This window comes from Eubalaena glacialis, chromosome 7 (assembly GCF_028564815.1).
Source record: "Eubalaena glacialis isolate mEubGla1 chromosome 7, mEubGla1.1.hap2.+ XY, whole genome shotgun sequence".
NCBI lineage: Eukaryota > Metazoa > Chordata > Mammalia > Artiodactyla > Balaenidae > Eubalaena > Eubalaena glacialis.
This window is the reverse complement of record NC_083722.1, coordinates 62,951,404-62,972,547: the sequence shown is the minus strand read 5'-3', so window position 1 is coordinate 62,972,547 and position 21,144 is coordinate 62,951,404. Positions and strand designations below refer to the sequence as shown.

The 21,144-nt window shown below is 42.8% G+C and overlaps 1 protein-coding gene across 1 annotated transcript in view; it reads right to left on the bottom strand.

Annotated features, from left to right (window-relative positions):
• The window catches only part of ARPP21 (cAMP regulated phosphoprotein 21), a 154,829-nt gene that overhangs the window by 41,284 nt on the left and 92,401 nt on the right, over nucleotides 1-21,144 (bottom strand). The window contains exons 15-18 of the mRNA XM_061195242.1: nucleotides 17,150-17,331; nucleotides 15,970-16,074; nucleotides 14,775-15,035; nucleotides 11,493-11,619 (exon numbers count right to left, since the gene is read on the bottom strand). Coding sequence (XP_061051225.1) covers nucleotides 11,493-11,619; nucleotides 14,775-15,035; nucleotides 15,970-16,074; nucleotides 17,150-17,331 — 675 coding nt within the window. The remainder of the gene's footprint in view (nucleotides 1-11,492; nucleotides 11,620-14,774; nucleotides 15,036-15,969; nucleotides 16,075-17,149; nucleotides 17,332-21,144) is intronic.

Sequence of the window (21,144 nt, the reverse complement as noted above, 5' to 3'; positions counted from 1 at the left end):
ACATGGGTTCGAGCCCTGGTCCGGGAAGATCCCACGTGCCACGGAGCAACTAAGCCCATGCGACACAACTACTGAAGCCCACGTGCCTAGAGCCTGTGCTCCGCAACAAGAGAAGCCACCGCAATGAGAAGCCTGCGCACCGCAACGAAGAGTAGCCCCCGCTCACCACAACTAGACAAAGCCCGCACGCAGCAACGAAGACCCAATGCAGCCAAAAATAAATAAATTAAAAAAAAAATTCCTTCCCTGTAAGTACTGTGTTGTTTTCATGATTTATAAAAAGTTTCATATTCTAAATAAAATGACAAAAATTACGTTAGGACTGAAAATTGCCACAATTTTCAGCTAGGCAGGAGCTTTACTCTCTTTTTTTGGGTCCTTAGATTGTTCTCTTTGACTCATCTCCCCAGTAAAAACTGAGCCTTTCCTCCAAGATAGATCTAGTTGGTCTCCACTGGGGAAATCAAGGTGTTCATCAGAATTCACTAAAGAGTGTCTCAAGCCCTCTGACCTCTATCATGTAATGCCACACAGTCCGGTTAACACCATCCATGCAAAGATGAGTACTTAGAGTGATATTTATCTATAAACTGTTTTCCTTGGGAAAGAAATGCACACAAACCCACTTGGAGCTAGTCTGACATATCCTACTGCGTGTTCTTACAACCTCTCGAAATGTGTACTCCACTGCAGTATCTTGCATTTTGGGGGCTCTATTCTAACTCCTCTTTCTGCCATTTATTTTTTATTCTCAAACAGTTATGACCCACAATGGCTCATAAAAAGTGCAACGGTGTTGGACCTACTTCAAAAACAAAAACAAAAAATGACAGAGTAAGAGCATCTGAGAAAACGTTAAAAATGCAATTTTAATGAGTCTCTAGATGCCTTCAAGGAAATGGTGTGGGAATCAGGGAGAAGATGTCAGCGGGCAATTAGGGATTGGTGGCGGTCCTGGAAGGGCATCAAAATCCTGGCTACAGCCAGGGAAGATGGGCTGACGACTGTGAAGTGCACCTGGATGAAACCACGCAGTGGGGCTGTGGCCTCTTCAGGGATCTGAACAAGAGCGTGAGTGTGAAGCCTATTGCACGTTGCTCTTCCAATGAACAGCTGTGCAAAAATGCCTCTGCCGTGGAATCGGGCTGTAACAACTGAACTAGTGACCCTACATGTAAGCATGCGACCCCCACCTGCTTTAAAGAGGGTATGGGAGCCACTGTGCTTCTTTGAGAATTATATTAACTTTCGAGGCTCCTACAATCCCGCAGCCTTCCTGGGTGGCTGTCTGGACCCAGAACTATCATGTTCATGTGCCATCGTTTGGACAGAAGGGCCAGTGGCATTTCAGAGCTGGAGGGGGTGATTAAAATTTTGTTCTTGCACTGCTGGTCCAGGGAAGGGGCAAACTAGGATGTCATGAATAAAGTACATCCATGCTGATTGGCTTGGCTGAATTGATATTGGTGTCCCTACAGAAAATGGTCACATCTGAAGACAGTGGAAAATAGAAAGGAACATATTTCACGGCTACTTACTTGGAGGTAGTGTCCTTTGAATTTAGTGATCTGCACACGGTTTTCAATTCAAAGTTAGAAAAAAAAATCAATAATTTATGCAATAGTAGACCCCTTGGAAATGACAAATTTAAATACCAGCCTAATCATTTTTTCTGTAGATACCATGGCAGCTTGGAATCTGGGAAGCAAGATAAAAATAACATAATTCAAGATGCTCTTCACTGTTTTATCACCACAGATTTCTAAGTGGAGTCAAACCCTGAGGGCTAACTTGATGCTGGCTTTAGGGACAGCAACGGGGACAAAAAATCGCCTAGTACTTTCCATGCTCTGCTTCCAGAATGTTGGGAAAATCTAGAACATTCTTCTTAATCATTTGAACGCTAGATTGTGAATGTCTCTGAAAGAATTCAGTGTCCTATCTCTTAATGGAGAGGGATGTGTAGGGTGGAAAGAAATGAGATTGATAAATTAAAATAAAGGGGAAGGGACTTCCCTGGCGGTCAGTGGTTAAGACTTCGCCTCCCAATGCAGGGGGGTGCAGGTTCAATCCCTGGTGGAGGAGGTAAGATCCCACATGCCTGGTGGCCAAAAAACCAAAACACAAAAGCAGAAGCAATATTGTAACAAGTTCAATGAAGACTTTAAAAAAAAATAAAATAAAGGGGAAAATGCAGACAATGAACACATGAGATGAAAGGCACCAAGCACCCAGAGTTTGGAGTGAAAATCTTATTTAATATAAGGAGAAAGAAAAAGGAAAACAAACAAGAGAGGGAGAGAGAGAGGGAGGGAGACTGTGTAGAGTTAAGAATTAAAGATAGAAAATAAAATAAGAAAACAGATTTGGGGATGGGGAGGAAATAGAGACCTTGAGAAATTAAAAAAATGTTTCTAAAGAAAAGTGGGGCTGAAAAATGAAGTCATTCATAGATCTAGGTGACAGCTGACAGCAGAAATTGTTGGCAACAAATTCACAAGACATAAAAAGAGCAGAACACAAAAAGGGAGGGTCAAGACTACACATGGCACAAAACATCCTAACTTCTCTTAATTTACTTTGGTTAAACCATCAGGTAACTGAAACCTTGGAACAAGTAGTTTGGGTTCTTTGGATTTTTCTAATGCATTCAGATTCTCTCTTAGGACAACTATATCTCTCTTAGGAAAGATGTTAAGAGTTTTCAAAAACACATGTATTTGTATGCTTTTCTTGCCACCTTACAAGCTATGCTTTCCACTTTCTGTTGCGTAAGACAAAGGAAACAGATTTTTAAAAAAAGAAAAAAGAAAACAGATAATGCTATGATCTGTCTTACTTCCTATCTTTACAGAAAAGCAGAAATCCTAACCATCCCGTAGCACTTAACTGCATAACAAATGAGTATGTTAACACCAAAGGTACATAAGACGCAAAGTGTTAAAGTAACTATTTCAAACACGTTGAATAAATTCTTTTACCATAACCTCCTAGGGGACAGAGGGACCCGGCCATCTATATTGTTTTGGGAACCTGTAAGATTTTCAGACCTAAAAATAGCATAATTCCTAGTATTGCTCCTAACAATGTTAACCTTTCTCATAATCCCAGCTTAATACTTCTCATTCCCATTTCTGTAAATGGAATAATTAGACCAATTAATGAAAGAAACACATGAACATTTCCATAGAAACCTTTTCCAGACCAATATTTTCAGGACAGCGTGTTCCGCAAGGATTTATCCATGTGACTTCCACTGATGTTAACAGAAATCAGACAATTAAATCCTCCTGTAACTCTTTGATAATTTACCCCCTCTGCTTTTAGGAACATAATAATGCAGACATCCAAAGTGCAATCACTTCCTTAGAGTTGTCAAGTGTAAAAAATTTTGCATCGCTTCTCTGAGTGATTATCAGTTATATATTCTTTCTCAAACTAAAAAAAAAATAGAGATTAATGGGATTTAAAATATTAAAATGTATGGAAATTATATGTAGGGTAATTAGGCAAATAGTTCTTTTTTAAAAAATCATCAAATTTGGGAAGGCAATTTAAGATAAAACGAGAAGATCCCACTGTCTCTAAATGAACATCTCTTATTGGTCACACTGGTGTACCACATTCTTTCTTTATCTCTGATCTCTGATGCTCCCTTTCCTCATCTGAGTCAATCCTAAGAGGGAAAGAAGTCAAGGTGAAGAATATCATCCTAAGAACAAAGACAGAGAAAAGGTTTTTGAAGATAAAATCCCTCTCAATTACATTGACAATGACTGCTTAATAAGTCAGGCTAAAAATACAGAATTCACTGTCAAGTTTACTCAACTGCACTGATTAGATAAATTTATAGACTTCATTAAGGTACATTCTGCCCCATCCCAAATGTGTTTCAGAGCAACAGTAAAGAGGCAGCAATCCTCATTCTCACTAGGAGCTGTTAATATGAACAATATTCTATTGCAACAAAAAATATTACTCCTAAAAGAAATAAAAAGCTAAGACGTTGCTTTTCCTATCAGGAACAGAGGCTTTTGTCTATTTTCAAATATACACGGGTCACAGATAATTCTATCTTCCTGCCAGGAATGCTACCCAATCCATTCCATCGTTGTGCATTCAGAAGGCAACTAAAATGATTAAAGGAAAGCTAGAGCCCGTGCTCCGCAACAAGAGAAGCCACAGCAATGAGAAGCCCGCGCACCGCAACGAAGAGTAGCCCCCGCTCACCGCAACTAGAGAAAGCCCCTGCGTAGCAACAAAGACCCAACACAGCCAAAAAAAAAAAAAAAAAAAGAAAACCAACCAACCAAACAAACAAAAAAACTAGTCACTTAAAATGAGTTTTGATGGGAGTATCATTACTTTATTTATTTTTTGGCTGCATTGGGTCTTCCTCTAGTTGCGGTGAGCAGGTGCTACTCTTCGTTGCGGTGTGCGCAGCACTTCTCATTGCGGTGGCTTCTCTTGTTGCGGAGCACGGGCTCTAGGCATGCGGGCTTCAGTAGTTGTGGCACGCAGGCTCAGTAGTTGTGGCTCGAGGCTCTAGAGCGCAGGCTCAGTAGTTGTGGCGCACAGGCTTAGTTGCTCCACGGCATGTGGGATCTTCCCGGACCAGGGCTCGAACCTGCATCCCCTGCATTGGTAGGCGGATTCTTAACCACTGCGCCACCAGGGAAGCCCCTCATTACTTTAAATGTATAGAAATTCCCAAATTGCTAAGCATATGAAAATCCAAACATACTACATCCCTGAATGTGGATCTGTGACATAGTCCTTGGGTGTTTGAACTTTGAAAAAAATGTGTATATTCGTTTGTTAACATGTATTGGTTGGTTAGGCTGTCTTTTACTTGATTTCATAACATTTAATTAATTTGCTCTTTTTGATATTTAAATTCGAGGGCTGACATGTTTTCATTTAATGTTTTAAACTTTTCCACATTCTCCGCTCTCTCACTCACAAGCACATGCTCCCTGTACATGTGAACATAAAATAGGCACACATATCATTCATTCTTTCAGCACCTATGAGTACCTGCTATGTAGTAGAATCATGCTCTATTTATTTTCTATTTCAAGATTTGCATTTGTAAGCTTTCACCTGTTTATTCTAAATACTCACTAGCTATAATTCGTAAGATCATATATGCTGACCATGAAGTATTAGATTTATGCCTGAGATATAAATAAGGTTGAATCAAAGAGTGAATCTCGGTAGGTCCTTTCTCTTGTCAGTAGCTGGTCTACAAGATAGCCGTGGTTAAAAATGTACCATCTACTACATTGCTCTCAAGATGGTACAGCAGTAATATCAGCATCACCTGGGAGTGTGCTCGAAATGCAGAATCTCAGGAGTCACCCAGAACTACTGCATCAAAATACACACGTGAACAGGATCCCAGGTGCTACGTGTACACCTGAAAGTTTGAGGCACACTGGCTACAGTCACCCTCCCCCAAATATCCACAACGGATGAGGGGGCAGACATTGCATTTACAAAATCTAGTTAAGGAATCTTCAGAGACCTAGAGTTGATTTGTGCGTGGAAGGAGCTACAGGGAGTTGAATTGCTCTACCTAAAGAGTAGAAGATATTTTGGATTTTTGTTCCGGAGAAGAACAGAAAAATCTAATGGCCTATTATATCATTTGTATTTCTGACAGGCTGACCTCCTTGAACTCTACCTTCTTCACTGAAGAACTTTCTACATATAAATGGTTTTCTTCCTAGATAGAATAGAGGTTTGGATCAATGAAATCTATATCCCCAAGGTCAGAGTGTCCCCAACAGATTCCTGGATTCTACTGTTATCCTGTCATCAGTTAGCAAAATAAAACAAACAGGATCTCTACTCCCTCACCTGGTTTCCTCTTCCCTCACCATTCTTCTTGTATGCCTTTTATTTACATATATTTTAAATAAATTGCAACCTTCTTTATCTGCATCCATCATTCTTCACTCTGATTAACTGGACACTAGGAGGCCTGCTGCAAGGTTTATTTCCAGCTTCTCTGTCAGGGCAGGGAGAGATGATGCCCTAAGAGGTGGGGAAGCTCCGGTTTTTCTCCTATGAATGGGGAGGGGTGATACCACTTCTCCGAGTTATCTGGATGTTATTTTTACTCCTGTTCATGTGCTCTCCTTACCACCTGCACGTGCTAGTTGGTTCTGAGTTCATATAGTCAAGGGCAAAATCTCACAAGTCAGACTCAGTCAGCCTGAATAACCCTGCTGAGTGTCTGAGAGCTGCATCTGTTACTAAATCTGTAAAGACTGAAGTAGCAGAAGCCCCCTTTCTGGCTCTGACGAGAAAGACTCTACATCGGGTAGGAGGCTGACCTTCCTCAGTTTCCTCATTTAGCAAAACTGAGTGTTTAGCTTCCATTTCTATTTCCACTATTTAAATATCGTGATGGCTGACGAGCAGAGCGTAAGAGAAAGTCCAAGTGAGGTTTATCTTAAATACAAGAGAAAAGAGTGAGTAAAGTTCAGAAACTTCTGAAGACCTCCACCACTGCCTCCTGCAAGAGATTCCAACTCTACCATCACCAGGCAGGTTGGAGCCTCATGGACCCAATCCAGAGAACTGAGCAGAGCAGAAGTAAATAGGCATGCAGAACCCCACAAAAGCTGCATGGAGTTTTGCAATACGATGCATTTTTAAGATTCCCTTTTCATGGCTTCCTTTTAAACTATGATTTGAAAAGTAAAACATTGTCATGGAAAACGCTCTATGAAATTGGTTTTTACCAAAAATGAATCATTCGGCAGATGGTTGGGAGTGGGGGAAGGTGGGAGAGGAATGGGATTTTAGAAAAGCAGAGGTGAGAGGCATCCCCACAGTCTTCAGAATCCACATCAAATGATCTACTGCAGTTATAATCTAATCTAAGGCTCACGCAAGTTTCATGTTTTTCCCCCTTCCTGCTCTGCTCTGAAGCCATCCATGTTCTCTTCCTGTTGTTCTATATTCATTATATTCAAGAATACAGAAACATCTGCTCTATTAGGAAAGCAGAACTGTTGGACTGTCTGTTGTAAACAGTCACCGACATGATTTTTCTACCCAAACCTAAAGTAATATTACTGCCGTTAAGCAACAGGGCTGAAAGCCTGGCATGTGAGAGACGTGGGCAGCAGCTTATAGGAAGACCTTACCCAAACTTCACTGGTCAGAGGGCTTTTACCTTCCAGACTGCTTCTATGGAACGTTTCTAGCTTCTTTTAGGGAATGAAGCATTCCTTGTTTATTCGGGAAAGGAACCAACATGCTCCAAATAGCTACAGTCTCCCCTTCATCCTTGGACTTCAGGGATACGGGGGCAACCTTTGTCTTGAGATTCATTTCAGGACTTTAGGAAGTCTTATAGTTTGAGTGATGAATATCCACCTCTCAGCAACTGCCAGAACGAGTAAACAGGAAATCAGCAAAATTACAGATGATCTTAACAGCAAAATAAACTAACAGGATTTGATTGACATGTATAGAACATTCCACCTAACAACAGCGGAATACCCATTTTTTTCAAGTGCTCAAAGGAACATTCACCAAGACAGACCATATCCTGGGCAATAAAACCAACTGCAACAATTTTATAAGAATTGAAATCATACAGAGTATGTTTTCTGACAATAATGGAATCAGCCTAGAATCAATAACAGAAATACAACAGGAAAATCTCCAAACACTTGCATATTAAACAACATAGCTCTAAAAAATCCACAGGTCAAAGAGAAAAATTTCAAATAAAAGAAAAAAATATATACACATGAATCAAAATACGGCATATAAAAATATGTGGGACACAGCTAAAGCAGGGCTGAGAAGGAACCTTAAAGCACTAAATTCTTACATTAGAAAAGAGAAAAGGTCTTAAATCAATAATCTAACTTCCTACCTCAAAAAACTACAAAAAGTAGAGCAAAATAAAACTAAAATGAGCAGAAGGGAGAAAATAATAAAGAGGAGAAATCAATAAAATTGAAACAATAAAACAATAGAGAAAATCAGTGAAACAAAGAGGTAGTTCTTTGAAAAGATCAATAAAAATTGATAAATATAGCAAGATTTATGAAAATAAAAGAAATTTTAAATTACCAATATCAAGATAGAACAGGATATCACAATATATCCTGTAGCTATTAAAAGGATAATAGAGGAATACTACTGACAACTTTATACTCATAAACTCAACAACTTAGAAGAAGTGGGCCAATTCCTCAATGACCACAAACTACCAAAACTCAGCAAAGATGAAATGGATAATCTGAATAGTCTTATAACCATAATGAATTCATATTTAAAAAGCTGCACACATTATCTTCAAATAAAAAGTAAAAAAAAAAAAATTTCTGCTTCTGAAAATCCCCAGGCCCAGACAGTTTCACTGGAGAATTCTACCAAACATTTAAAGAAGATTTAGCACCAATTTTACACAATTTCACCCAAAAAATAAAAGAGGAGGAAACACTTCCTAATTTATTTTATGAAACCAGTATTATTCTAATACCAGAATTAGGATTTATTCATTCCCAAATGCCCATTTAGGAAAGTATATGGGACTTTACAAGTTCATTTTTGTTGTTTTTAGGACATGTCCAAGATCTTGGAGAACGAAGAATGAAGCTATATACATATATATGTAGAGACAGGGAGAGAGAGAGCACACTTTTAAGTCAAACTGAAAAGGGAATTTGGAGTTGGAGACATGATGTATAAGGAATGCTGTTTTTTTCCTTCCCAATGTGTGATTTGTGAACAAATGTCTCAGCTGCGCTCTGCCGTTTGTTACTGACCAGCTCTGCAAAATAACATGGAAGCCCATGTGAGTCGGGAGACAAAAGTGCAGGCTCTCAATGTATTCTATTAAGCCACCCTGTGTACTTGAATAATTAATTAAATGTTATCTACCTCTGTAACATGCTGGTTTAGTTACAGCATGTTAAGTTCTATAGGATCATCCATGCCAGGAAATAAAGGCAAAACTAGTAAGTATGTTTATGTCATTATGGTAAATTGGTTAACACACAGGCTTAAGAGGCTCTTTCCTCTATGAGACAGTCCACGGACATGGAGTTGTTCCCCCAAATAACTCCTCTATGTATGTCCCTTTGGGAAGTTGCTGATGGTGTCACTAAGCTCAGCGAAAAGCTTCCCAGCTGTAGGGCCCAGAGCCCCCTTCCACCATCACAAAGCCATCGCCAAGCTGTGTTCCTTGGATTTTATTGGCAGAGGTGATTCTCAGTGAGATCTGGGGACACGATCTGCCTTCCCAAACACTCAGTAAATTCAGCAGAGGTGGAAACCACAGGGGGATTTTAGGCCTGATGTCAGCTGTGGTGGCCACCACACTAGGAGCACAAGGGTCTACATGTGTATACTGATGTCATCACTCTCAGGGAAGATACTGTGCATGTATCATTTTGCATTTCTCAGCTCCCCACCCTCACAGGCACATTAGCTGCCACTCACTTCCTTGACACCTGAAGCACCGGCTGCTATTTTGAGCAAGATACTGACTTAGAATGCTTTCTTCTAATTACGTGTCATTAACTTGCCTTGGGGTGGCAGTGCCCTGGTGATGTGGGGCATGGGACAAGTCAAAGCCACTGGGTTGTCACAAAAGCCACTAGTTAGGTCTCCCCAAGATGGGGAGGGTGGTTTCTGCATCCCCAAATTCCCCTACAGTGTTTTAAAGAGAGTAAGAAAAGGTCACGTGGATTCTCCCTTGGGTTGACATGCATCAGTGAAGGTAGCGGGGAAGAGTCAGTGGGGAGCCCGAGGCTTGTTCTAAATCTTATTCTGTTGCCCAGTTAACATATTCATCCAACTTTCTCAGCACCTCACACAGACCCAGAGTTCACAGGATAGTGGGATCCCACACGTCTGGACCTGCATTCCTGTATGTGAACTATACCCTAACACAAGACTGAAATATCCTTCAGAAAACTCTCAAACAGTGGCACTAAACTAAATTAAAAAAAAAAATCATTATAATTAGATGTTGGCATCTTTCTTCTTCTAAAGGCAGTGGCAACCAAAAGGAAAACTTTGCTATAGCCTCTGGACCAATAGCTAGAAGATTATAAATTAACTCTTTGATAACATGAGCAGGAAAAAGAAAAAAAAGACAGTTCAAGAATGCAAACAACACGTTACTAGAGTCTATATCTAAATTGATAGCACAGTTACCACCAGAATGATAGAGATAATACCATTTTCCAACAGTCAGAGAAAATATGGCCAAATGCTTGTCTTAAAGTAACTAATAATTAGAAATCCTTTAGTGCTCTCATTACTGTAAAAGTGTAAAGCCAATTCAGAGGTCAAAATATATTCTTCCCCAAACTGATACAGTGCTGAAAATAAGACATAGTCTGGTTGGCTGCCAAATGTGTCTCCTTCTTCTCCCACAGACTTTAAGCCATGAAATGAACTAAAGAATATACAGCTACCCCCAACACGGAGGAATTAAATGACCCCTCCAAGGTGACAAAATGCCAGCAGCGTCAGCATGAGTATTCTAGTAGGGATTGGTATTCATCCTTGGCAAGGATGGTGCTTTTTGTCATAGCGTATAAAAACTGTCCATTTCCTGTAGATATCACACAGGCATATCGTACACATTACAGATGCACATACATACATCCAGTGCAGAAATCGGGTGGCAGATGGGAGTGTGGGCTCTAACATGCTGCCCTACTCACGGAAGGCAGGGTGCCCCAGCCAGGCGGTCTTCAGCAGGACCATCAGCGGTTTTCTCTGCCGTGTGGGCAGCGGAAAGGACACAAATGTCTCCCTAGCACAGGTCACTGAGGCCTGCCGGCTTCCTGCTGCCGTCGGGGTCGCGGCATCCCATCAGGAGTGTGACACAGTAGGGAAAGAGACCGGTTCACTGTGAGACCTGCTACTCACTCTCGGACAGTGCCTCGGCCCCCCTTCCCACTGCACAGTGGCTGCCGCAGGAGGCGTGTGACCCTCCAGACCATAAGCCAGGGTCTGAGTTCCATCGGGACACAGGCTGCAGTGTCAGTGGCCTTCTTCTCAAAACGCTGCTTTCTAGGATGCTATAGAAACAACCTAATTTGGTGCCCTAGCCTTAGGAACAGGGGAAAAGTCTCTTTAGGTTGAAAAGGGGGAAAAAAGTACGAACTAGGAAGATAGGGATGTAGCTGGCTCTCTGCTTTCAGAGAAACTAAGAGGATCCTCAAGTCATTTACGGAGACCGCGTATCACATGCATGCTAGGGATGCTGGGGATGCTAGGGATGCTGGGGATGCTAGGGATGCTGGCGTGACATGAACTTCTCCTCCTTGGACCTGTCACTTTTCCACACGGAGTTAATCAAATGCTCCTTTATCTTCTCTGGGGAAGGGAAATGAGCTGATTTAAATTGCCAAGCTTGGATACTCATCCAAAGAGGACAGCTAAGAGATTTATGTGCAAAATAACTGGGTTGGAGGAGAAAATGGGAAACAGATTCCAAGTACCTGCTTGCTGTGCTGTCTGTGGCATCTGCTGGCCCCTCGGAGCACTGAGCTGAACAGAGGCCATGGGCCGGTACTGCTGCGTGGTTGAGGTAGGGTACTGACCAGATGGATAATAATATACAGGCATCTGTGGAAGAAAGGGAACAATGGCAGGAAATGAGAGCTGTAAATGGAGTAACATTTTGAAACGTAAACTATTGTCATCTTATGACATAATGTGAGTACAGTAGATTGCAAAGACGGCCACCATGCCTACGTGTGTGTGTGTGCATTACTCCTCCCATGAAAAGGTGAAATCTACTCCCAAAGCCATGAATCTGAGCTGGCTCTGTCTTGCTTTGACCAATGCCATGAGACAGAAATGATGACTTCTGAGACTTGTAAGCCTGATCCTTAAGAAGACTTGCAGCTTCCACTCTTTCAGGAGAGAACCGGGCCACCAGGAGAAGTCCAGGCTACCCAGCTGGAGAAAGAGGCCATGTGGAGAACAGAGGCAGCCCAGCCAAGACCCCAACACTGCAGCATGTAAGTCAGGCCACCTGGGATCTTCCAGGCCCAGTCAAGCCACATGTGGTGCAGAGGCGAGCCATCGCTGCCAAGTCCTGCTCAAATTGCCGACCTGGCTGTGAGCAATACAATGGTGACTGTCTTAAAGTGCTGAATTTTGTGCTTTTTAAATGAAACAAGAGTGAATGAAACAGTCACCTACAACAACAACACATTTTTACGGTAGTTTTAAATATGATCATTAACTTGAACTGTTTTGCTAATGGAAACACAGGTAGGTCATGAAATCTGCTGATCTCCAGCCTAAAAGAATCAGAGGATGAAATTATGAAATATGGGGAGGCCCAGCAAAGCACTTTTCAGAGTGACTGGCACATAGCTGGTATCCCAAAAAATGGATGTTCAGTTTTAAAAGGGACATATGTTAAAAATATTGTTCATGTCACCTTCGTCACTTTCTAATCACTAAGAATGACTGGAAATACTCTAATTACTTCCAGTAAGATTCGAATCAAATGTCTCCTGACCTGGAAAGACTTCCTTGCCTGCCTCGGGTCATTTATATTAAGGCTGTTTTCTTATTTTCTGGAAATTTATTTATTTATTTACTTATTTATTTATTTATTTATTTATTTATTTTTGGCTGCGATAGGTCTTCGTTGCTGCACGTGGGCTTTCTCTAGTTGCGGCAAGCGGGGGCTACTCTTCCTTGTGGTGCGCGGGCTTCTCATTGCAGTGGCTTCTCTTGTTGAGCATGGGCTCTAGGCGTGCGGGCTTCAGTAGTTGTGGCTCACAGGCTTTAGAGTGCAGGCTCAGTAGTTGCGGTGCCCAGGCTTATTTGCTCCGCAGCATGTGGGATCTTCTCGGACCAGGGCTCGAACCCGTGTCCCCTGCATTGGCAGGTGGATTCTTAACCACTGCACCACCAGGGAAGCCCTGTTTTCTTATTAATCGATTACTTTTTTATTTACAGGCCTCTGATTTTTCCTCTATCAGCTTCTTTAAAGTGTAAGCAGAGGCGTGCCAGTACACAGCCTGCAAGGATTATCTGCTTAGAATAACATTAGGAGCCACCTGTTTGAGAACTGTGAATTTTATGGCTATTTTATTTTCCCTCTTTGTCTTGTCCATGCATTTTTGCTTCACCCTTCCAGTGGGCGTTCAGAAAGCATTCACCCAAATCAGACAAAACTGACCTTTAAGGTTATTAAATAGGTCATTTTCTGCATAAACATAACCTTATTTCCATATATGCCCATGGACTGTATCTCAAGTGTTCTTTTCAACACTATACATAATTGAGTAACTGAGTTTTAAAATGTTTACTAAATTGACAATCACTGTGGGTTATATCCTATACCTTTATCTGTGGTTCTTTTACAAAGAAGTTCACAGATGTCCAGACTGCTCATGAGCATCTGTTTTCCTTTTTTTTTCTTCCCTCCCTCTTTCTATTTTTAAATCTGTTGGAGAGGGAATGAAAGCATTTCTGTTGCAGACACACCAAAGCTCTGAGTTGTCTTTGCTCTTGTAGTGCACTCATTATTGAAATTCCTTCAATCAAGGAAGGGCATTTTTAAAAAAAAGTCTTCAATTAAATATTCTGCCAACTCTTCTCTTTGACATCAGAAAAGGGTGACACTTAGATGCTATTTAGGCTAAAAGAGTTAAACTATTTTTCCCTGATAATTAAATATTTAATTTATTAGTAAAATAATTAATATTATCAATGAGGTCCTTTCTCCTGTAACTTAAAATTATTTTTAACATCTCCTTAAACCCTACCAGCAACGCTACTACATTACAGAGAAGGCAACTAAAGATGGACTATTAATTATCACTCAAAATAAAATGAACAACTGGGTGAAAATCATTTCATGGTGGAGGATTTTGCATGGCTGGAAAAGAAAATAATTTATTCAAGATGTTAAGGCAGTGCCACACCACAAATGATACGAAGGTGACACTGTACTTTAAGCAGCTCATCCAATGCAATATTTCATAATTAGGATGGAATTTGCTTGGGATATGTATGCCTTGAAAATGGACCAGAAAACGCTTCTGTGCATTTTACATCTTGACAGTAATCACTTGCAATATTCTGCAAGGGATACCCAGGAGAGCCCCAGAGATGTTTGGCGGTCCAGAGTAACACATCATCAGTCTTTGAGAAGACAGTAAAAATCAGTGATCTGTGGTGTCTTACATGCTCAAGTCAATTAAATATGATTAATGGCTACCTGTGAGCGTGTGCAGGAGCCCCGCTCCCCAGGGGAGTGGAGAGGACAGTGGATGGGGCTTAGCTTCCTCCTTTCTATTCAGAGAGGAGCCCCAAAAAAGCTCCAGAAAATGCTTATGAATGGATAAGAAAGGAAACAACATGTTTCCAGAGCAGCAGCAAGAGAGATGAAAGTCCCCCAGGAGCTGGCCTTCCCCTTCCTTCCCCGAGGCTTTCCCTCCCTGGGCAATCACCCCAGTGAGCTGACATCCTGCTGGAGGGCAATGCTCTCCCATGGCCTCTGCACCAGCAGCCTGGAAAATGGGCCACTTCCCCTGGTACCAGGGACACGGGTCTGCGTCATTAAACTCACTTTCTGAGCCCCCAAGACTTCACACAACTGATGAATGCAACAGGCCGGGTCCTGTAGGCTGGGAATATCAGTATGGACCAGAAGAGCGAGATGAGTTGAGCTGGTGATGTGCTACATGGAAACAGAGGTCAAGATGCACCAGCAACCAGCGCTGGGTCACAGGTGTGAGAAAAAGCACACTTACCTGTGTGGGTGGAGGCTGCTGCACAAATCCCTGGGGCGAGGGAGGGGGCTGGAGGACTTGCTGGGAGAGGGGAGGGCCAGAGCCCGAGAAGCCCCCCGTTGGGAGCTGCTGGCCTGTGGAGGCGATGACGTAGCTTGGCTGCGGGGTGGGCTGCGGCAGGAGGGACGGTGTGTAGACAGGGCCGGCTGGGGGCTCGGGAGTCTCCCCCGAGGACTGCCGGCTCAGGTTCATCTGGCCAAACTGCGTGGTCACATCCTCTCTCTGCAAGCCATGGAGAGAAACCAGGGCGTCAGCAAGAGTGGCTGAGGAATGGGAGTGGCAGACACAGGACACAGGCTTGTCCTTATGGGAGACGGAGGGAGAACAATTTGGAAAAAATAAACGAAAGGAATTCTCTGTCCAGAACACCAAGAGAACATAACAAGAGAAGACAGATTTTAATCATCTTGAGGATTAGAGATGGCAAACAGTTTGACCCGTATCTCCCTCTTACAGTGGAAACAAATTATTATTTTTTTCACTGAGGGCTTGGGATCCTCAGGATGGCACTGAGACAAGAAGGATTTGGGGCTCTGCCCTGGAGGGTCATCTGGTCTACCAGCAGTAACCATAGGCTCTGCCTTCTGGAGGATGCAGAAGGACTTGTGTTGCCCATGGCTGCCACAAAAATCGAGCCAGAACTGGTGTCATCAGTGGGGTTTCATTTGCATGTTAAGGAGTATCTAGTCACTGGCCTGGCCTGATGTTCAGGGACAGTGCTCACTCTTGTTGTCCAAAAGGACCTAGTACATTGAGGAGAAATGAGAGGCCGTTGGAGGATTGGGATTCTAGGGGAACACCTGTATCAGGAGCACAGGGTGATGTCGGTTACCATCTGGATACTGACTTTTAAGATACTTCCCAACCCTCACACCAAGTTCATGTGTCTCTCTGTTCCTGACATGTAACTCTGAGGACATTCAATTCCCGCTTAGCTCGCAAACTCTTAAAAGGGTACCACTGCAGAGGCACTAAACATGGGACAGATGACAGAAAGGAAAGCATTATTTTGGAGAACGAGACATTCACACACCACCTCCCCCCTTACAGTCAGCCCAGGGCACCCACCCAGCGTCAGCCTGCCCTGCACAAGAAAGTAGTAAAACCAGTGAATGTGCTCTCCCAGGTGAAAAGTCATCCCCACATGATACAGTACCATGGGGAACTGCGGCGTCGGAGACACGGGCAGGAGATGCTGGGAAGGAAAAGACACAGCTGGGTATTGCACTGACTGGGAGGAAGCCTGCAGCCCCTGGACAGACTGGAGGAAAGAAAAAGCTGGTCAGGTAACAGGGAAATACTGGGGGCTGAAATCCCACCGGAAGGCGATTGCATCTGACGCACACCACCGTCCCCCTCATAGGTCCTCCTGGTTCAGTGCACTCCAGAGAGGGGCACCAGCCACCAACAGGAAGCCAAAGCAGGCAGACCAGCGCCAGCCAGCCTTGAGGGAGGATTGCTGCCCAGATATGAAGTCCTGTGTGTGAAACTTTTGAAAATTGTAAAGCACTATAGAATTTAAAGAATCTTTCATTCAATTAAAAAAAAAGAAGTTATTGTGATACTTTTCATGTTGTTGGTGATGGTCAGATCCCCTGGGTCTAAAAATATAGTCCAAGTACTAAAAAGTAAGAAAAAACAAAAAAAATGAGGTTCAGGGGACTTCCCTGGCCGTCCAGTGGTTAAGACTCTGCGTTTCCACTGCAGGCCCAGGAGCCAAGATCCCTGCATGCCGCCCACTGTGGCCAAAAAAATAAAAAAAAATAAAAAAGAGGTTCACCCTGGCAACCTGCCTGGAACACTTCAGGTTTCTGAACATTTCCATGTGTTGCCCTAGAAAAGGAGGACAGCCCTATGTCTCTCCAAGGGACAAATGAGCAGCCAGGCCACCTTGGCATGAGCTGGCTTCTGTTCTTCCCATTTAATACTGACTCTTTGCAGACACAGGCACTGATCTGCATTAGGAATGGGTGAGCAAGGTGACACAACGGCCTGGATGGGCTTGAGTTCAGTCCCCAAGACAGTACAGACTCCTTGACACATAAAAGCAGCATCTAGATCTAAGACAAGACTTGTCATTCATTTTCCCAAGGACCATGCCTCACCATGCGAGTCACTGGACGGGGCCCTCATCTCTACCTAAGCTTAAGGATCCGGCTGAAGTCCTGTCAACCTGCAACCAAGGGCTCTAGGCTGCCAGGTTTTATTATGGAGTTGACTGAATGGGGGTGGCGCCCATGGAAAATATCGCCTCTTCCTGATGCACCGCATGGCTGAGGCTGGTGCAGTCTGCATCTCCAAGCACTTCCCCTCCCTGCCTTCCCACCAGCTCTTACCTGAGTGACCAGTGGGCCTGCCATTTGCGTCTGGGGTGGCTGGGCCTGCTGCTGGGGCCGCGGGGAGGGCTGCTGCTGGGGCTGCTGCTGGGGCTGTCCCACCATCGCGCTTCGCAGGGGCTGCTGGCTGGTGGGCGGGTTGTATATGGCGGGGGTTCCATCGGGATTCACGAAGGGCTGGCCTGCAGTGGAATCACACCTTGGTCAAGGTAAACTTCTCAAGCTCTCCTTTGGCACAAAGAACCACTCCGACAGACACTCAAAAATGGAACCTAAAGCAAAGGGGCAGGGGAAGTCCAGGACACTGGAGCCTTTGCCAGTGTGAAGACTTGACTGTTTATGACCCATCAGGCTGAGCGAGGTAACAGCGTAAGCCCACAGCAATTTTAAGAAGCCGCAAATGAATCCATCACCTTCAAGGCAACTTGCCAAAGCTAAGAGCATCTGTACAGTGGCACCCAGTGCAGAAGGCCTGTGGAGAAGCAATCTTCACCAAGTCCTGTGTCTTGCTGCCCTGCACCTCACAGCTACCAGCGAGATAACTTACACTGAGATATAAGGGCTGCTTTCCGTTTATACGGCTCTGGCGACATTCAGTTACTCATTATTTACCGATATATTTGTTTTGCTTCCACTGGGCTGGTCACCAACTCAGAATCATTATCAGTTCCACAAATATATATACAACCAGGATATACCACATGCATTCACTCGCTTCTCTAAATAGACACAAGCAGGAGTACACAGGGGAGGGGATAGAGATTCTGAAGGTGATGCATAATAAACCCATCACAGAATCATCTTGTCATGGCAGAGCAAATATATATTATTTTGCCTTTTGAAATAATGGCTTGGTTCACTGTTATTGTTCCTACTATTTGAGGAGTATTTTATGGTTTACAAAACAGTATCATTGGAACCTCACTGGGCCTCTGAGGAAGGTAGGTATCATCTCCCTATGTTTCAGAAGAGGAAATGAAGGCCCACAAGGAAAATTACAGGAATAAGGAGCTGAAAGGAAGAGATTAAAGGGCAGCAAATGAAAGAGAGAGAAAGGAGGTAAGGGAGAGAAGAAATGGATTTCCAACATGGAAGGCGCAGCGACAGGCACCTTACATCCATGGTCTTCTCTTCCAAGAGCCCCACAGGTGTGCAATCTCATTCCACTTTAGAGACAAGACAATCAAAGTTTGGAGGGCCCAAGCAATTTATTCAGAAATACACAAAGCAGTAAGTGAGACACCCAGGAAATGGCCCTGGTCCATTCACCTCCCATCATACCATGCAACTTAAGTGAATTATCCAAGTTTGCTTAATGAGTACATGGTACAACGAGGTACCATGAAAAAAATCCAATCGTAACTGAAAATTATTCATCAACACATGAGAAGTTAGGAGAGGTGGGGGCCATGTTTCAAGGTGGAATCACCCCCAGGATTGGTAGATAAAGAAGAATCAGAATATGGCGGAAAAGATGGGCAAAGTGCTTACAGCGGAAGAGGAGTGGACTTGATTTCAGCTCAGTTAGGAACTGACATGAAAGCTTTAGCATTCCCCAAATTTTCAGTACCCTCCCAAATATTTATATACATATGTATGCGTGTATGTATGCAACAAGTAACCTTACATGCTGCATATTCATGAACATACCTGCCAGAACCACAGGAGTTCTAACAACAGTTTCATAACCAATCACAACATGATGTGATGGAAAAGCAAATGTGCCAGAATTTTAGTCAGAGAACAATGACTAAATTTAGAGGGTTTTTTTTTTTTTAAATGTTCTTCATAAGCACTTGTTTCCCTATCACTGTTACTTAATTTTAGCTATATTTTATTGTTTTAAATTATTGTTCTTTTTTCCAAAATAACTCTTCTGAATTTAAAATCTGCAACCCATTTTTTTTTTCCCCTGCAAAACCCAGCAATTTGGGAAAGGATGAAAAAACAGGTCAATTTACAAAAATCTATTAGCCCATTTGGGGTTCTAATCCTTACTTGTCTCCTCCTTTTTTGTATCTTAATAGGGAAGAGGAAAATTTTAGGTACCTAACATTTAAAAAAAATTATCACAGCAACTTCATACAAAATCATTTCAAAGTCAACCTCACTCTAAGCTCACACACACACACACACACACACACACACACGGATGGAAAACTAAAAAGAAAAGGCTCTTTACTATGTCTGTGACTTTTGATTTACCCCAGTGAGAATTAAGGAAGTGTGAAAAACTGACCATATTTAGGGTGAAAATATAACAGCAAAATATTCAGATGCCATTTTCGATAAATTTTAGACCCCCTGTTTAAAATATTATTTTTGTGCTGTGGACCAGAAGAAAGAAATATTTCTAAATAACCGCATGTGAAAAGTACTAAGAATTCACTTGGGTAGAGAGAGATGGCAGGTTCTTCTAGAAAGAGAAGGTAGTATAAAAGGTTGACTCTTATGCTCACCAAGGAATGGTGGGGAGAACTGAGGAAAATGAAAGAAGTCAGATGGATGCCAGGGAAGAGACCAAAAACAATTTTCTAAGAGGGCCGGGATGACTGACTATTGGTTTTCAAGTCAGGCTATGGTGGCTTCTCGGTATTCTACCTTGTTTACCAATCCAGATGCAATTACGACTGAATCCAGGCAATTAGTTTGAATGACAGTGGCTGAAAATCAAAAGAGAAAGACTCACTGGCTCTAGGACTATTCCGCTTAGCAGAGGTTTTCATGTCAGAACTGCAGAAGCGTGTCCAGCAGGCCTTGGAATGGGTGTTAGCAGGTAAAGAGAGTGTAGTGACAGAGGTAAGCCAGTGTGGCGAGCTGAGCCAGGGCAGAGAAAAGGATTGAATGCAGAGCGTCCGTCGCTCTCAAATACATAACTTTCGGTGAAAAACGTCTCCACTATTCACATCAATGTGTGTAATGTGCAGCAGACATTATGTTACTAATATATAATGATTGAGCCCCTGCATGGTGACTAAAGCTTTGTTATCCATTCCAGGGATGCAAAACAAAAACGAGAAACTAAGTAGGGCTCCTCCTCACAAAGAGTTTATCAATGTGCTGGTAATAAGGAAATGAATCCAAGGGCAGTTCACGCTAGAAGCAAAGTAATCATATGCTCTTGGTTTCCAATACCAAAGCACTGCTACCATGTACCCAGCAGAAGGGTATTATTTAAAAAGAAAGGGAGGGGATGATGGGAAAAATATTTTCCTTTCCTAGTCCTTAGAAGGTGAGCAATCAAATGATTAGGGAGCTGATGATTACGGATAAGCAAAGACTGATTCAGGTCTTGCAAAGATACGTTTCTAGACAGCACACAAAAACTTCATGGTGCATTTAATTGAAAGGTGGAAGCAGTTTGGATAAATCGATTCTAGAAGTCCTGTGAAAAACAAAAACAGCATAGTGTTATGGAAGCCCATCAGGAGCATTTGAAAGAGACCAGCCCTCAAAGTCAAGTCCCTGCAGATGGCGTGTTCTTCCGTCTCATGCTCCTGGACTCCTGCCAGATGAAAGCAAAGCAAAATGGCAAAACAACACACACGGCACTAACGAGGACTTGAGGGATGCCAACACCTGTTGACATCTCTGGATAGCACTGAGTTGAAAGAAAATAGCCAAAGATGAGCTTTCAGCTAGAAATTTCCAAAAGGAGGCTGAGTCCAAGACGGCTGGAGGAAGATCATTCTCAAGAGTCAAACCCAGGCTTGCCTGGCAAGGATGAAGATGTGGTCCAGGGATAACTTTGAGAAAGAGCCTCTGACTCCCTCATCCAGATGCCTGCAAAGCAGAGAAACAACAGCCAACGCAGGTCCGGAGTTAGAAATGGACCAAATGGGAGCTGAGTCTAAAGCCAGACGAAATAAAAAGTCCTGGTTGTATCTGGGGAACCACAAGAATGTATGTGGGTGGGTTGGTTTCAGTTGCCAAATATTCAGTTCCTAGTAAGAGCCTGGTCAATTGTGCTGACAAAGAAAGTTTCATTTTTGTTT